Source organism: Salvelinus fontinalis, chromosome 28, assembly GCF_029448725.1.
Source record: "Salvelinus fontinalis isolate EN_2023a chromosome 28, ASM2944872v1, whole genome shotgun sequence".
NCBI lineage: Eukaryota > Metazoa > Chordata > Actinopteri > Salmoniformes > Salmonidae > Salvelinus > Salvelinus fontinalis.
Genome location: NC_074692.1, coordinates 32868023 through 32885332, shown reverse-complemented (window position 1 = coordinate 32885332; position 17310 = coordinate 32868023). Strand labels below are relative to the sequence as shown.

Sequence of the window (17310 nt, the reverse complement as noted above, 5' to 3'; positions counted from 1 at the left end):
TCAAGCTGTTTAAAGGCACAGTCAACTTAGTGTATGTAAACTTCTGATTCACTAGAATTGTGATACAGTGAATTATAAGTGAAATAATCTGTCTGTAAACAATTTTTGGAAAAATTGTCCTAACCGATTTGCCAAAACTATAGTTTGTTAACAAGAAATTGTGGAGTGGTTGAAAAACTAGTTTTAATGAATCCAGCCTAAGTGTATGTAAACTTCCGACTTCAACTGTATATGGGGTGCAGAGCACTCAGGACTCTGGATAGAGCTTTTAACAATCAGACTGTTACATTATAGTGGGATGGTTAAAGAATGGATGTGCCTTTTCTTATAGAAACACATTTTCAGCGCACTTGTCGACAACGTGCCGTTGATTGAATCCCTGACTTTGGTCCAGTCAGGTGAAAGACTGGGAATCAAGGATAAGTCTGACACCAGAGATGGTGTGGTCTTCTGTGAGGATAAGTCTGACACCAGAGATGGTGTGGTCTTCTGTGAGGATAAGTCTGACACCAGAGATGGTGTGGTCTTCTGTGAGGATAAGTCTGACACCAGAGATGGTGTGGTCTTCTGTGAGGATAAGTCTGACACCAGAGATGGTGTGGTCTTCTGTGAGGATAAGACTGACACCATAGATGGTGTGCTCTTCTGTGAGGATAAGACTGACACCATAGATGGTGTGGTCTTCTGTGAGGATAAGACTGACACCATAGATGGTGTGGTCTTCTGTGAGGATCAGACTGACACCATAGATGTTGTGGTCTTCTGTGAGGATCAGACTGACACCATAGATGGTGTGCTCTTCTGTGAGGATAAGACTGACACCATAGATGGTGTGGTCTTCTGTGAGGATAAGACTGACAACAGAGATGGTGTGGTCTTCTGTGAGGATAAGACTGACAACAGAGATGGTGTGGTCTTCTGTGAGGATAAGACTGACAACAGAGATGGTGTGGTCTTCTGTGAGGATAAGACTGACAACAGAGATGGTGTGGCATTATTTGAAGAAGTATACACAAACACCTCAGTGTTCAGTTCAGTGTTCAGTCATAAGGTTCACTGGCACCAGGTCTGGAGAAAGACAAGGCCTCCATCTGTCTCTCTCTCTCTCTCTCTCTCCAACACACACACACACACACACACACACACACACACACACACACACACACACACACACACACACACACACACACACACACACACACACACACACACACACACACACACACACACACACACACACACACACACACACACACACACACACACACACACACACACACACACACTCCTAGCAGCCTTGCCTCTCTGTGGTCTTGCTGTGTGTGTGTGTGGAGGCTGTCAAGACTGGAAATATAGAGATTTTGCCAAAAACACAAGCTTTAATATTCTCAACATTTTAAAAGTTAACGTTTAACATTTAGAATTAAAACTTAATCAGACCTTATGAAGGATGTGAATGTACAGTATGATCACTCTGGAGGGATATCGTATTCCTGTTGACATTCTTTCACAGCTCATTTAAAAAGCTACATTCGGTATGGTTGGTTAAAATCAGCTTCTCCTCATTGCTTTAATGATGTGCCTTGTTTGGCAACATACCCCATAGTGGGATAGAAAATGTACTGTGAAGTGTTTTTGAGCGGGCTGTATAGCCGCCTGGTAGGGTTGTAGGTGACATGTGTGAAGGTATGTGTGTGTGTATGTGTGTATGTGTATGTGTGTGTGTGCGTGTTTGTGTGTTTGTCCGCGTGCTTGCACGAGTGGGTGTGTATGTATTTCAGCAGATTGGGGACTTTCTGTGCCTCTGTTTTAAGACACTCATTCTTAAACACACACGTGTGTTATAAATAGATCCAGAGCTGAGGTCACCATGGCAGCCAGTCCTGAGGGGCGGAATCCTAAAATGTCTGTTTCCTGTCTTGGAATACTGAACAGCAGCCCCCCTTACACACACAGACATGCAGACAGACAGTCCATTGTGGTGATAACAGCCCATTGTGGTAACAACAGTCCATTGTGGTGATAACAGTCCATTGTGGTGATAACAGTCCATTGTGGTGACAACAGTCCATTGTGGTGACAACAGTCCATTGTGGTGACAACAGTCCATTGTGGTGACAACAGTCCATTGTGGTGATAACAGTCCATTGTGGTGACAACAGTCCATTGTGGTGATAACAGTCCATTGTGGTGACAACAGTCCATTGTGGTGACAACAGTCCATTGTGGTGACAACAGTCCATTGTGGTGACAACAGTCCATTGTGGTGACAACAGTCCATTGTGGTGACAACAGCTCTACCTTTAATACATGTGAAAATATGGTTCCACATGTGAAATTTTAACTCAACATGTGAAAATACACACACATGCCATTGCAGTAGATATGGAGTGTGTTTAGACCATGGGGAGGGTGTCTGGCCATTTTACAGGGAACCTCCCTTTGACTCACCACCATATGAGAGAGAGAGAGAGAGAGAGAGAGATAGAGAGAGAGAGAGAGAGAGAGAGAGAGAGAGAGAGAGAGAGAGAGAGAGAGAGAGAGAGAGAGAGAGAGAGAGAGAGAGAGAGAGAGAGAGAGAGAGAGAGAGAGAGAGAGAGAGAGAGAGAGAGAGAGAGAGAGAGAGAGAGAGAGAGAGAGAGAGAGAGAGAGAGAGAGAGAGAGAGAGAAGAGAGAGAGAGAGAGAGATGAGAGAGAGAGAGAGAGAGAGAGAGAGAGAGAGAGAGAGAGAGAGAGTTGGGTACTGAACACCTCATAGAGCACTTTATGGAAAATGATTTAATAGCAATGAAATGCCAGCATAGTCCAGCCCTGTTACAGTAAATGTCCTGCACTGAACTGTGTGGTTTTTGGGGAGAATCCAACCAGTTTAAGTCAGTTTGACTACAAACTCAAAACCACCTCTCCAGGAGAAGCAGAAACCATTTAGGATCAACAACGTACTTTTAAAGATCCATGTTTCACACTGTGACGGTGGTCGCAATGATAGTCGAGCCAAGGTGTTACTTGTGTTATTGTGTGAATGGAATGGTAGGTCATTACACAACATATACTGGTCTCTCTTTCCCCAGATAAACACCACGGGTAGATGAAGAAGCAGAGAAGATGACGTTCTTTGGGCTGGACTGTGCCAAGAAGAAAGAGAGAGGTGAGGAGGCGACCAACCTCCCTGTTCTCATGATGTTTCATAGTTCAAAATACAGAGAATGGCTACCCCGTCATCTGTCCTCTCCTTTTCTCTCCCATCTCCCCATCTCAGCCACTCAGTTCAGAGAAGACATTACTGCAGTTTTACTCTTTATTACTGCAGTATTACCTTACTATATAGTCAAAATGAAATACTTACAGTATACACTGTCAAGTAATTATCTTTTTATTTTCTCATGATTTGGCTGGGTCTAATTGTGTTGCTCTCCTGGGTCTCTCCCTCTCTGTCGTGTTCTCTCCCTCTGTCTCTCTCTCCCTCTTTGTCTCTCTGTCCTGTTCTCGCTCTTTCTCTCTCTCTCTCCCTCGCTCTCTCTTGCTGTTTCTTCTGTCCGGCTCACTTTCTCCCCCTCTATCTATCTATCTATCTATCTATCTACCTACCTATCTATCTATCTATCTATCTATCTATCTATCTATCTATCTATCTATCTATCTATCTATCTGTCTGTCTGTCTGTCTGTCTGTCTGTCTGTCTGTCTGTCTGTCTGTCTGTCTGTCTGTCTGTCTGTCTGTCTGTCTGTCTGTCTGTCTGTCTGTCTGTCTGTCTGTCTGTCTGTCTGTCTGTCTGTCTGTCTGTCTGTCTGTCTGTCTGTCTGTCTGTCTGTCTGTCTGTCTGTCTGTCTGTCTGTCTTGTTCTCTCCTGTTCTCTCCTGTTCTCTCCTGTTCTCTCCTGTTCTCTCCTGTTCTCTCAGAGCTGGAGAGGAAACTGAGGGCAAACGACAGAGAGCATAACCTCTCCTTCAGATATGCGGTGAGTTCAGTTGAGTGTGTGTGTATGAGGGTGCCTATGTACATGGTATTCACAGGGGTAAAACGTATGTTTCACCATCCTGGTTTGTGTGCATGTGTGTTTGGGTAGGCCTTTTGTATTGAGAATAGATCAGTCCCCTGGGACCAGACTATATATGTTACTGTATTGAGTATAGATCAGTCCCTGGGACCAGACTATATATGTTACTGTATTGAGTATAGAGCAGTCCCCTGGGACCAGACTACATATGTTACTGTGCTGAGTATAGAGCAGTCCCCTGGGACCAGACTATATATGTTACTGTGTTGAGTATAGATCAGTCCCCTGGGACCAGACTATATATGTTACTGTGTTGAGTATAGATCAGTCCCCTGGGACCAGACTATATATGTTACTGTATTGAGTATAGATCAGTCCCCTGGGACCAGACTATATATTACTGTATTGAGTATAGATCAGTCCCCTGGGACCAGACTATATATGTTACTGTATTGAGTATAGATCAGTCCCTGGGACCAGACTATATATGTTACTGTATTGAGTATAGAGCAGTCCCTGGGACAGACTATATATGTTACTGTGCTGAGTATAGAGCAGTCCCCTGGGACCAGACTATATATGTTACTGTGTTGAGTATAGATCAGTCCCCTGGGACCAGACTATATATGTTACTGTGTTGAGTATAGATCAGTCCCCTGGGACCAGACTATATATGTTACTGTATTGAGTATAGATCAGTCCCCTGGGACCAGACTATATATGTTACTGTATTGAGTATAGATCAGTCCCCTGGGACCAGACTATATATGTTACTGTATTGAGTATAGATCAGTCCCCTGGGACCAGACTATATATGTTACTGTATTGAGTATAGATCAGTCCCCTGAGACCAGACTATATATGTTACTGTACTGAGTATAGATCAGTCCCCTGGGACCAGACTATATATGTTACTGTACTGAGTATAGAGCAGTCCCCTGGGACCAGACTATATATGTTACTGTACTGAGTATAGAGCAGTCCCCTGGGACCAGACTATATATGTTACTGTGTTGAGTATAGATCAGTCCCCTGAGACCAGACTATATATGTTACTGTACTGAGTATAGATCAGTCCCCTGGGACCAGACTATATATGTCACTGTCTGGTTATTGTCATGTGGCTGGCTCCCTGCCAGGGGTCATAGTGTCTGGTCTGGTTTGGTAGTTACACACACTATTACTACAGGAGAGAGGATACATTACATGGGAGTAATATAGGAAACAGCATGTGGACATGCCAAGCACTTCCTGCATTTCACATAGGTCATTACACAGGAAACAGCATGTTGAGTGGACCTTACGTAAAGGTATAAACAGATGGCTTTACTGTGTTCAAAGACTTGAGTGGACAGGCCAATGTTTCAGACATCTACTGTAGCGTTTCAGATTACATTCACATTATAAACACCCTTTAGTTTACTACTGAGATCATCCCCCTACAGCTAGCTGTCCCTCCTCGCTCTCTCTCTCTCGCGCTCTCTCTCTCGCGCTCTCTCTCTCGCGCTCTCTCTCTCGCGCTCTCTCTCTCGAGCTCTCTCTCTCGCGCTCTCTCTCTCGCGCTCTCTCTCTCGCGCTCTCTCTCTCGCGCTCTCTCTCTCGCTCTCTCTCTCGCGCTCTCTCTCTCGCGCTCTCTCTCGCGCGCTCTCTCTCGCGCGCTCTCTCTCTCTCGCGCTCTCTCGCGCGCTCTCTCTCTCTCGCGCTCTCTCGCGCGCTCTCTCTCTCTCGCTCTCTCTCTCTCGCTCTCTCTCTCTCGCTCTCTCTCTCTCGCTCTCTCTCTCTCTCTCTCTCTCTCTCTCTCTCTCTCTCTCTCTCTCTCTCTCTCTCTCTCTCTCTCTCTCTCTCTCTCTCTCTCTCTCTCTCTCTCCTCTCTCTCCTCTCTCTCTCTCTCTCTCTCTCTCTCTCCTCTCTCTCTCCTCTCTCTCTCCTCTCTCTCCTCTCCCATTCCCAGGTTTTTATTCTCCAAGATCTATCTTGTTTAGGGAACAACTCTTGAGTTTCGAGACCAGAATAATATAAACATCCAGCTCTTCTATGTTAGCCAGCACCACAAGCCCCTGACCTCTGAGAAGTTAGCTTCTAATGGAATGAAACTAAAAGCTGCCTCTTCTATTGTCTTGTGTTCCAGTGTCTTATATTAGTTTGTCTTGTATTATATTGTTGTATCTTCTATTGTCTTGTCTTCTATTGTCTTATCTTCTATTGTCTTATTGTCTTATCTTCTATTGTCTTGTCTTTTATTTTCTTATTTTATATTGTCTTCTCTTCTATTGGATTATATCATATTGTCTCATCTTGTATCATCTTGTATTGTCTTGTATCGTCTTATCTTGTCTTGCACATTGCTTAGTTGGAAAACATGTTGGTTTCATTTCCTCCTATCTCAGTGTAGAAATGTGGCCCTTATTTGACCTTGATTGAGTTAGGCTAATTCAGCACCACTGATCTGCCATCAGCCCAGGGAGAGACAGAGCTATGAGGAAGTTCACCCAGAGAACATGTTTGCATGAGTTCTCATTGGCTTCTCAATGTATGGGTTCTCATTGGCTTCTCAATGTATGGGTTCTCATTGGCTTCTCAATGTATGGGTTCTCTAAAATCATGTTATTTTTTTACTCACACACTTTCTCTCTTTTCCTATGTCCCTCCCTCCCTCCCTCCCTCCCTCCCTCCCTCCCTCCTCCAGACCAATGCCATTAAGACGTCTAAATACAACGCGTTCACCTTCCTGCCCCTCAACCTCTTCGAACAGTTCCAGAGAATAGCCAACGCTTACTTCCTCATTCTGCTGCTACTCCAAGTGAGTGGAACACACGCACACATATGCACATATGTACAGAGATACACACACACACACAACATGCATATCAGGACATACAGTATTAAAGTTGATGAGATGAAAAGTTTCCAGCTGTGTTAGCGTGCTCGTCACCTACCAGTCAGCTCACTAGCTCTGGTCCAGGGCGCTATGTTAACCACTGTTTCTTGTGCAGCTAGTTAGTACACACTAGCTAGTAGCTAGTTTCTAGAATGGCGCTGGAGGGAATAGCAGCAGTTTTACAGGCTCGTGACCAATTGTGCTATTTTGTGTATTTTCTTTTGCGCTGATGTTAACTTTTTTCAAACATAATGTTTCCGCCATCGTTTCCTATGACCGGAAAGAGCTTTTGGACATCATAACAACTATCACTAACCTCGGTTTGGACGAGGACTTCTACTTCAATGCTTCGGACGCAAAAGACAGGCCCAAATCCCCAACACTTGAAGAAGGAGGAGATGGTGTTATAGAGACCGGCGTGCAGGATACTTGACGAGACTACGTCGGAGAGTGGATAAACCGCCTCTACCCTCCATTCTATTGGCGAACGTGCAACCACCGGAGAATAAACTGGATGATCTCTGTTCGAGACTATCCTATCAACGTGATCTGAAAAACTGTAATATCCTATATTTCTCCAAGTCGTGGCTGAACAAGGACATGGTAAATATAAATCCAACTGCTCTTTCTATACATCGGCAGGATGGAACAGCAATGTCGGGGAAGCTCACAAGAGGAGCCGTGTGTCTCTTTGTTAACAACAGCCGGTGCTCAATCTCTAATTTTAAGGAAGGAAGTCTGGAGGTTCTGCTCTCCTGAGTTAGAATACCTCATGATAAGCTGTTGACCATACTATTTACCAAGAGAGTTTTTGCTGCCACTAAGACCACACTCAACTAGCTGTATAGGGCCATAAGCAAACAAGAACATGCTCATCCAGAGGCAGCGCTCCTAGTGGCCAGGGACTTTAATCCAGGAAATTTGAAATCTGTTTTTACATAATTTCTTCCAGCAAATTTATTTTATTTTATTTTATTTTACCGTTATTTTACCAGGTAAGTTGACTGAGAACACGTTCTCATTTGCAGCAACGACCTGGGGAATAGTTACAGGGGAGAGGAGGGGGATGAATGAGCCAATTGTAAGCTGGGGATGATTAGGTGGCCATGATGGTTTGAGGGCCAGATTGGGAATTTTATGTAGTGTATTTATGTATGTAGTAAATCACCTGTGCAGAGGCAAAAACACTCTAGATCACATATAGTCTACACACAGAGACACATACAAAACTCTAGATCACCTATAGTCTACACACAGAGACACATACACAACTCTAGATCACCTATAGTCTACACACAGAGACACATACACAACTCTAGATCACCTATAGTCTACACACAGAGACACATACAAACCTCTAGATCACATATAGTCTACACACAGAGACACATACACAACTCTAGATCACCTATAGTCTACACACAGAGACACATACAAACCTCTAGATCACATATAGTCTACACACAGAGACACATACACAACTCTAGATCACCTATAGTCTACACACAGAGACACATACAAACCTCTAGATCACCGATAGTCTACACACAGAGACACATACACAACTCTAGATCACCTATAGTCTACACACAGAGACACATACACAACTCTAGATCACCTATAGTCTACACACAGAGACACATACACAACTCTAGATCACCTATAGTCTACACACAGAGACACATACACAACTCTAGATCACCGATAGTCTACACACAGAGACACATACACAACTCTAGATCACCTATAGTCTACACACAGAGACACATACACAACTCTAGATCACCTATAGTCTACACACAGAGACACATACACAACTCTAGATCACCTATAGTCTACACACAGAGACACATACAAACCTCTAGATCACATATAGTCTACACACAGAGACACATACAAAACTCTAGATCACCTATAGTCTACACACAGAGACACATACAAAACTCTAGATCACCGATAGTCTACACACAGAGACACATACACAACTCTAGATCACCTATAGTCTACACACAGAGACACATACACAACTCTAGATCACCTATAGTCTACACACAGAGACACATACAAAGCTCTAGATCACCTATAGTCTACACACAGAGACACATACAAAGCTCTAGATCACCTATAGTCTACACACAGAGACACATACAAAGCTCTAGATCACCTATAGTCTACACACAGAGACACACACAAACCTCTCCCTCTCCCTCCATTTGGCAAATATGACCATAACTCTATCCTCCTGATTCCTGCTTACAAGCAAAAACTCAAACAGGAAGTACCGGGGACGGGCTCAGTACGGAAGTGGTCCGATGAAGCAGATGCTTCACTACAGGACTGTTTCGCTAACACAGATTAGAATATGTTCCCGGGATTCATCTGATGGCATTGAGGAGTTTACCACATCAGTCACCGGCTTCATAAATAACTGCATCGACACCATCGTCCCCACATTGACCATACATACATATCCCAACCAGAAGCCATGGATTACAGGCAACATCTGCACTGAGCTAAAGGCTAGAGGTGCCTCATTTAAAGAGCGGGACACTAATCCTGACGCTTATAAGACATCCCGCTACACCCGCAGACGAACCATCAAACAGGGAAAGCGTCAATACAGGATCAAAATCGAATCCTGCTACATCGGCTCTGACACTCGTTGGATGTGGCAGGGCTTGCAAACTATCACGGATTACAAAGGGAAATTCAGCCACGAGCTGTCCAGGGATGCGAGCCTATCAGACGAGCTAAATACTTTCTATGCTCACATCAAGGCTAGCAACACTGAACCATTCATGAGTGCACCATCTGTTCCGGAAGACTGGACACACTTCAATTCGCATACCTCCCCAACAGATCCACAGATGACGCAATCTCTATTGCTCTCCACACTGCCCTTTCCCACATGAACAAAAGGAATGCCTACGTGAGAAGGCTGTTCATTGACTATAGCCCAGCATTCAACACCATAGTACCCTCCAAGCTCATCACTAAGCTCAGAACCCTGGGACTGCAACTGGATTCTGGACTTCCTGACGGGTCGCCCCCAGGTGGTGAGAGTAGGCAACAACACATCTGTCACGCTGATCCTCAACATGGGGGCCTCTCAGGGGTGTGTGCTTTGTCTCCTCCTGTACTCCCTGTTCATCCACGACTGTGTGGCCTCACACGACTCTAACACCATCATTAAGTTTGCTGACGACACAACAACGATGAGACAACCTACAGGGAGGAGGTCGTAGACCTGGCTGTGTGGTTCCAGGACAACAACCTCTCCCTCAATGTTAGCAAGGCAAAGAGCTGATTGTGGACTACAGGGAATGAGGGCCAAGCATGCCCACATCGACAGGGCTATAGTGTAGCAAGTCGAGAGCTTCAAGTTCCACGGTGTCCACATCACTAAGTAATTGTCATGGTCCACACACCTCAACACATTCGTGAAGAGAGCACGGCAACACCTCTTCCCCCTCAGGAGCCTGAAAAGATTTGGCATGGGCCCTCAGATCCTCAAAAATTTCTACAGCTGCACCATCGAGAGCATCTTGACTGGCTGCATCACCACTTGCTATGGCAACTGCTTGGCATCCAACCGCAAGGCGCTACAGAGGGTAGTGCGTACGGCCCAGTACGTCACTGTGGCCAAGCTCCCTGCCATCCAGGACCTCTATACCAGGTGGTGTCAGAGGAAGGCCCTAAACATTGTCAAAGACTCCAGCCAACCAAGTCATAGACTGTTTTCTCTTCTTCCACACGGCAAGGGATACCGATTCACCAAGTCTGGAACCAACAGGAGCCTGAACAGCTTCTACCACTAAGCCATAAATAGTTATTTAAATAGTTAACCAATAGCTACCCGGATTTTCTGCATTGACCCTTTTTGCTATAACTCTAGACTCATCCCATTAGCTGCTGTTAATGAATATTATCTGTTGCCTAATCACTTTAAGCCTACCTATATGTACATATCTACCTCAATGACCTCATACCCCTACACATCTGCTCGGTACTGGTACCCTGTGTATACAGCCTAGTTATTGTTACTTGTTGTGGATTTATTCCTCGTGTTATTAATCTTCTATTTTTCTCTCTGTATTGATGGGACCGTCAGTAGTTAAGCATTTCACTGTTAGTCTATAGCTGTCGTTTACAAAACACGTGACAAATAACATTTGATGTGATTAATTCTACGTGTAATTTCACCGCCCGTGCTGTTGGTTGGCGGCAACGCACCATCCTCTCTGGCACCATTAGACCTGTCTGAGATCGTATGTCTCACAGAGTCTGTGTTGTGAGAAGGTACAGTATCTGCTGGAGACAGACCTTGTTGGAGGAGATGGCTATGATTTCCACAGTAAAGCTACAATCAGTCCAATAAGAAAACAGGATATGACTGAGTGAAGTGCATTGATTGAGGAAGTGAGAAAGAGAGAGAGGAAGTTGACTCTTTGCAACTTAGCTCATTGTTATATAGAGGTTTACAGTCAACACAACACCTACCCGGCTCCCGAGTGGCGCAGCGGTCTAAGGGACTGCAGTTCAGTGCTAGACGTGTCATGACAGACCCTGGTTCGATTCCAGGCTGTATCACAACCGGCCGTGATTGGAAGTCCCATAGGGTGGCGCAAAATTGGCCCAGTGTCGTCAAGGTTTGGCCTGAGTAGGCTGTCATTGTAAAGAAGAATTTGTTCTTAACTGACTTGCCAAGTTAAATAAAGGTGAAATTAAATAAAAAATACCTGACGTAGGGAGATGTCATCACAGCATACAGTATGTACAGTAGAATCAGCTATGGAGACCACTAGAGAGCAGAGCTTCTATGCCGCTATGGCATTGCTCGTCCATATATATTCTTAATTACATTACTTTACTTAGATTTGTGTGTATTGGTTTTAATATGTTGTGAAATTGTTAGATATCACTTGTTAGATATTACTTGTTAGATATTACTTGTTAGATATTACTGCACTGCCGGAGTTAGAAACACAAGCATTTCGCTACACCTGCAATAACATCTGCTCAACACGTGTATGTGACCCCAAAAAATGTTGATTTGATTTGAAGTTCCAGAATGCGATGGAAACGTCAGCCATATTGGTCAGGGAGAAATCCAAACCAGTCTAAATGGAATTAATGGCAGTAGAGGCAGAATCCTGATTTGACTTGTGCAGGAAAATACAAGTTGTGATATCAGATATTGTGTATTAGATGTATTGTCAACTTAAAATTTTGCCATATAATTATAAATGCATTTTAAGCAGGTTTTATACAAAAGTTCTATATAAATACCCTCTAAAATATATGTACACAGACCATAAATGTCAAAACTTTTTGTTTTCTTGGAAAGCTTGCAACCTTTCGTTTACTAGTCCAACGCTCTAACCACTAGGTTACCCTGACGCCCATTTATACCATCATATGAAGGTTCATGATCATTCTAGTATTCTAATTCCTAATTGTATGACCCCCATCTCCTCCCTATCTTGGGGGTGTCTGTTATTACTTAACACCCATCCCGGATCCGGGAGCATCCTCATCAGTAAAAGCTGACTAGCATAGCCTAGCATAGCGCCACAAGTAAATAATAGCATATAAATATCATGAAATCACAAGTCCAATACAGCAAATTAAAGATAAACATCTTGTGAATCCAGCCATCTTTCCGAATTTTAAAATGTTTTACAGCGAAAACACAATATGTATTTCTATTAGCTAACCACAATAGCCAAAGACTCAACCGCATATTTTCACCATGTTTCCACCACATAGGTAGCTATCACAAAACCGACCAAATATAGATATAATTAGTCACTAACCAAGAAACAACTTCATCAGATGACAGTCTTATAACATGTTATACAATAAATGTTTTGTTCGAAAATGTGCATATTTGAGGTATAAATCATAGTTTTACATTGCAGCTACCATCAAAAATATCACCAAAGCAGCCAGAAGAATTACAGAGAGCAACGTGAAATACCTAAATACTCATCATAAAACATTTATGAAAAATACATGGTGTACAGCAAATGAAAGATAAACATCTTGTGAATCGAGCCAATATTTCAGATTTTTTAAGTGTTTTACAGCGAAAACACAATATAGCATTATATTAGCTTACCACAATAGCCAAACACACAACCGCATTTATTTACCGCATAGATAGCATTCACAAAAACCAGCAAAAGATATAGAATGAATCACTAACCTTGACCAACTTCATCAGATGACAGTCTTATAACATCAGGTTATACAATACACTTATGTTTTGTTCGAAAATGTGCATATTTAGAGCTGCAAACCATGGTTATACATTGTGAATATGTAGCATCGATTCACCAGAATGTCCGGAGCTATTTTGGACACTCACCTAATCTGACCAAAGAACTCATCATAAACTTTACATAAAAAATACTTGTTGTATGGCAAATGAAAGATACACTGGTTCTTAATGCAACCGCCGTGGTAGATTTAAAAAAATAACTTTACCATAACAAACAGCTTGCGTTATTGCGAGACAGCCCCCGCCAAAACGGCAGAGAATAGGAATCAACATTTTCCACAGAAATACGAAATAACATCATAAATTGTTCTTACTTTTGTTCAGCTTCCATCAGAATCTTGTACTAGGAGTCCTAGGTCCAGAATAAATCTGGACCTAGGACTGGACCTAAATTGTTTGGTTTTAGAATGTCCTTTTCTCCTGTCGAATTAGAAACCTTAGCTAGCCATGTGGCGCGAACATGCCCATCTTCTCCTGACGCAAAGAACGGAAAATTCCAAAAGTCCCAATAAACGTTGAATAAACTGATACAACTCGGTTGAAAAAACCTACTTTATGATGTTTTTCTAATATGTATCAAATAAAAACAGAGCCGGAGATATCCGCGGTGTATACCGAATGCTCTTCAGAAGCCAATGTCGACGTACTTCGCGCGCCAGAGAAGACAAAGACATTTCCAGACCTGTCACTCCAAAAGCTCTTGTCCGGCCTCAGATCAAGCTAGACACCCCATTCCACCTTCCACTGCCTGTTGACATCTAGTGGAAGGCGTATGAAATGCATGCATATCGATAAATATTAGGCAATTGAATAGGCAGGCCCTGTAACAGAGCCTCGTTTTTAGATTTTTCACTTCCTGTATGGAAGTTTGCTGCAAAATGAGTTCTGTTTTACTCACAGATATAATTCAAACAGTTTTAGAAACTTGAGAGTGTTTTCTATCCAATAGTAATAATAATATGCATATTGTACGATCTAGAATAGAGTACGAGGCAGTTTAATTTGGGCACGATTTTTTCTAAAGTGAAAACAGCGCCCCCCCTATTGACAAGAAGTTTTAATGTGAAATGTTGTGTAGATGTTGTATAAATGTTACCTCAGTGTTTGTTGAATGTTGTGTTGCGGTAGGTGATTCCTGCCATCTCCTCTCTGTCCTGGTTCACGACCGTAGTCCCTCTGGTACTGGTGCTGTCTGTGACTGCTGCTAAAGATGCTACCGATGACATAGTGAGTATACATATAAGAGTATCCTACATTTGGGCCTTGCCCACCCTCCTTACCTTTCACATCTTACTGCTGCTCAGCCCTTCGCTATTCCAAGCAGATATCTTCTTAGCTTTTTCCTTTTCATCTTTACCTCTCTCTCTCTCTCTCTCTCTCTCTCTCTCTACCTACTCACTCGTGATTTGATCACCTGTGACCCTCTGACCTCTGTGACCTTTAACATGCTTATCTTACCTGACTATTGTATAGTGGTGGTGTACTTGGCTGTACCCTTTCTGATGTCTTTTCATGGGCTTGTTCTTTCACTACTTCCTGAATCAAGCAGGAATTTAGTTTCAATACCAAAACAATAAAAGGAAAATGACTTTCAGCTCCAGCTGTCAAGTTAAACAAACACTACTGCTACTGCACTGGCTGTGGAGTGAATTGGGCAACCTGATACTGAAGCGGTCTGGGAAATGTGATCTCACGTGGTTACACGTTAACCTCAGTAGCAAAACAAGGATCTGTTTGTTAGGTCAGGTGGAGACACAGACCGTGTCCCAAATGGCACCCTATTCCCTATGTAGTGCACTACTTTAGACCAGGACCAATAGGTCTGTAGTACACTACTTTAGACCAGGACCCATAGACTCTGGTCAAAAAGGTTGTGCACTATATAGGGAATAATGCCATTTGGGACGTAGAAACAGACCTTTCTGCCTTCACGGTCCAGCGACAGCTTTCGTGAGGTCATCGTATTTGGCTTATCATGATTGGCTCTTGGTGAGGAGATGGTGGCCATCTTTGGCGACGCAGTGGCGGGAAGTGCGAGTTTTGGGTGGTCTGGTGAGACTCCAGACCGAAACCAAACATTTACACAACCTCTGACCTGAGGAAATCTTAATGATTAACTCCATGGTGAACAGTCCCATTTAAACAGGATTTTACCAGGAAATTAACCTTGAGGTTAGAAACTAATGTTTAATGAATTGTATTATCCTCTCTGTTTTACCAGAATCGCCACAGGAGTGACAACCAGGTGAACAACCGGAAGGTCACAGTGCTCATGGATGGAGAGTAAGTTCATCAGATCTACTATTGGTGTCATTATCAACACAAATTATAATGGGCCTCTGATTTGTGTGTGTGTGTGGTCAGATATTGTTTGGCCCTCCCTGCTCCCTGTCCCCATCCTACTCTGGCCACTGTCCTCCACACAAATCCATTTCCACAACAAATGTGTGTTCGTAAGGCAGGGACAGTGAGGCACCGTGTCCTCTTTTCTCTGGGGCCATAGGAAGCAGCTGCAGGACAACAGGAAGTGCTTGTTTTCTTCCTGTTGATGTGACTCCTGACTCAAAGACACTAACAGACAGGGGTTCAAATGAAAATACAGTCTACAGTCTACAGTGAACACACTGACCCTTATGGCTATATGTAGTCTTCTACTTCCTCCTGACTGTCCCCAAACAACAGAGAATCCCTAATGTCTACTCACAATTCTCTCTCACTTTCACTCTTACTTTCACTCTTACTTTCCCTCCCTCCCTCACCACGCTCTCTCTCCCTCACCACGCTCTCTCCCTCCGTCCCTCCGTCCCTCCGTCCCTCCCTCCGTCCCTCCCTCCCTCCCTCCCTCCCTCCCTCCCTCCCTCCCTCCCTCCCTCACCATGCTCTCTCTCTCTCCCTCCCCCACCATTCTCTCTCTCTCTCTCTCTCTCTCTCTCTCTCTCTCTCTCTCTCCCCCACCACACACTCTCTCTCTCCTTCTCCATATTTGTCTCTCTAGACTACGGAGTGAGAAATGGATGGCCGTCCAGGTGGGCGACATCATCAAACTGGAGAACAACCAGTTTGTTACGGTGAGAACAGAACACTGAACCAACCTAACTGTCACTTCCTTAAAGCATACTGATTCAGCCCGGGAACATGCTGTACCTCACTGTTAGTCTATTTTAACAGTTGGCACAGGAGACCATCCTGATAGACTGGGTGTGAATCTGGTGCCTATATTCAGTGTATTTGATAGTCATTGAATCTGATTCTGTGAATCTCTGTGTGATTTCAGGCAGACCTGTTGCTGCTCTCTAGTAGTGAACCTCTCAACCTGGTCTACATAGAGACTGCTGAACTGGACGGGTCAGTGTGTGTGTGTGTCTGTGTGTGTGTTTCAGTTTACTTGTCCATCTACTGTACAAAGCTTATGTCTATTCATACTCACTCCTCATACCTTCTCTCTCTCCCTGCTCCTCCTCCTGCTCCTCCTCCTCTGCCCTTCTCCTCTTCCTCTTCTCCCCTTCTCCTTCTCCCCTTCTCCTTCTCTCCTCCTCCCCTTCTCCTTCTCCCCTTCTCCTCCTCCTCCCCCTTCCTCCTCCCCCTCTCCTCCTCCTCCTCCTCCTCCTCCTCCTCCTCCTCCTCCTCCTCCTCCTCCTCCTCCTCCTCCTCCTCCACCTCTCAGAGAGACCAATCTAAAAGTGAAGCAGGCTCTGACAGTAACAGGAGACATGGGAGACAACATCCACAGCCTGGCTGCCTTCAACGGTGAGTTACATTCAGAGGGTTGGTTAGACACTTTCAACGTAGTTGCTCTGGGTAGAAGTTTCCCTTAGATACAGATCCAGGATCAGCCAAATCCTAATATTAACCATTAAGGGGGAAATGCAGAAACTTACTTTTTTATCAGTGTCTAGGGAAAAAGTCATACTGCTCCTGCTTTGTAGCCACGCCATAATGATCATAAAAGCATAAAGCCAATTGCCAGAGAAAAACATAATTTCAGCAGCATATTTCAATCAGGTGTGGTTCAGTGCTCTAGTAGATTCATGATGTTTTAACCATATGAATACCCACTCTTCTCTCCTCCTAACCCTGTGTCTCATCCTCTCCTCCTAACCCTGTGTCTCATCCTCTCCTCATAACTCTGTCACATTCTCTCCTCCTAACCCT

The 17310-nt window shown here is 43.9% G+C and overlaps 1 protein-coding gene across 3 annotated transcripts in view; it reads left to right on the top strand.

Moving 5' to 3' along the window:
- LOC129826604 (probable phospholipid-transporting ATPase IM) overlaps nt 1-17310 on the top strand; it is a 49366-nt gene that overhangs the window by 9525 nt on the left and 22531 nt on the right. For all 3 annotated transcript variants that reach the window (XM_055887509.1, XM_055887510.1, XM_055887511.1), the window contains 8 exons: nt 3072-3148; nt 3900-3958; nt 6684-6797; nt 14287-14385; nt 15380-15441; nt 16154-16226; nt 16433-16503; nt 16823-16905. In XM_055887509.1, coding sequence (XP_055743484.1) covers nt 3106-3148; nt 3900-3958; nt 6684-6797; nt 14287-14385; nt 15380-15441; nt 16154-16226; nt 16433-16503; nt 16823-16905 — 604 coding nt within the window. In that variant the 5' untranslated portion in view covers nt 3072-3105. The remainder of the gene's footprint in view (nt 1-3071; nt 3149-3899; nt 3959-6683; nt 6798-14286; nt 14386-15379; nt 15442-16153; nt 16227-16432; nt 16504-16822; nt 16906-17310) is intronic.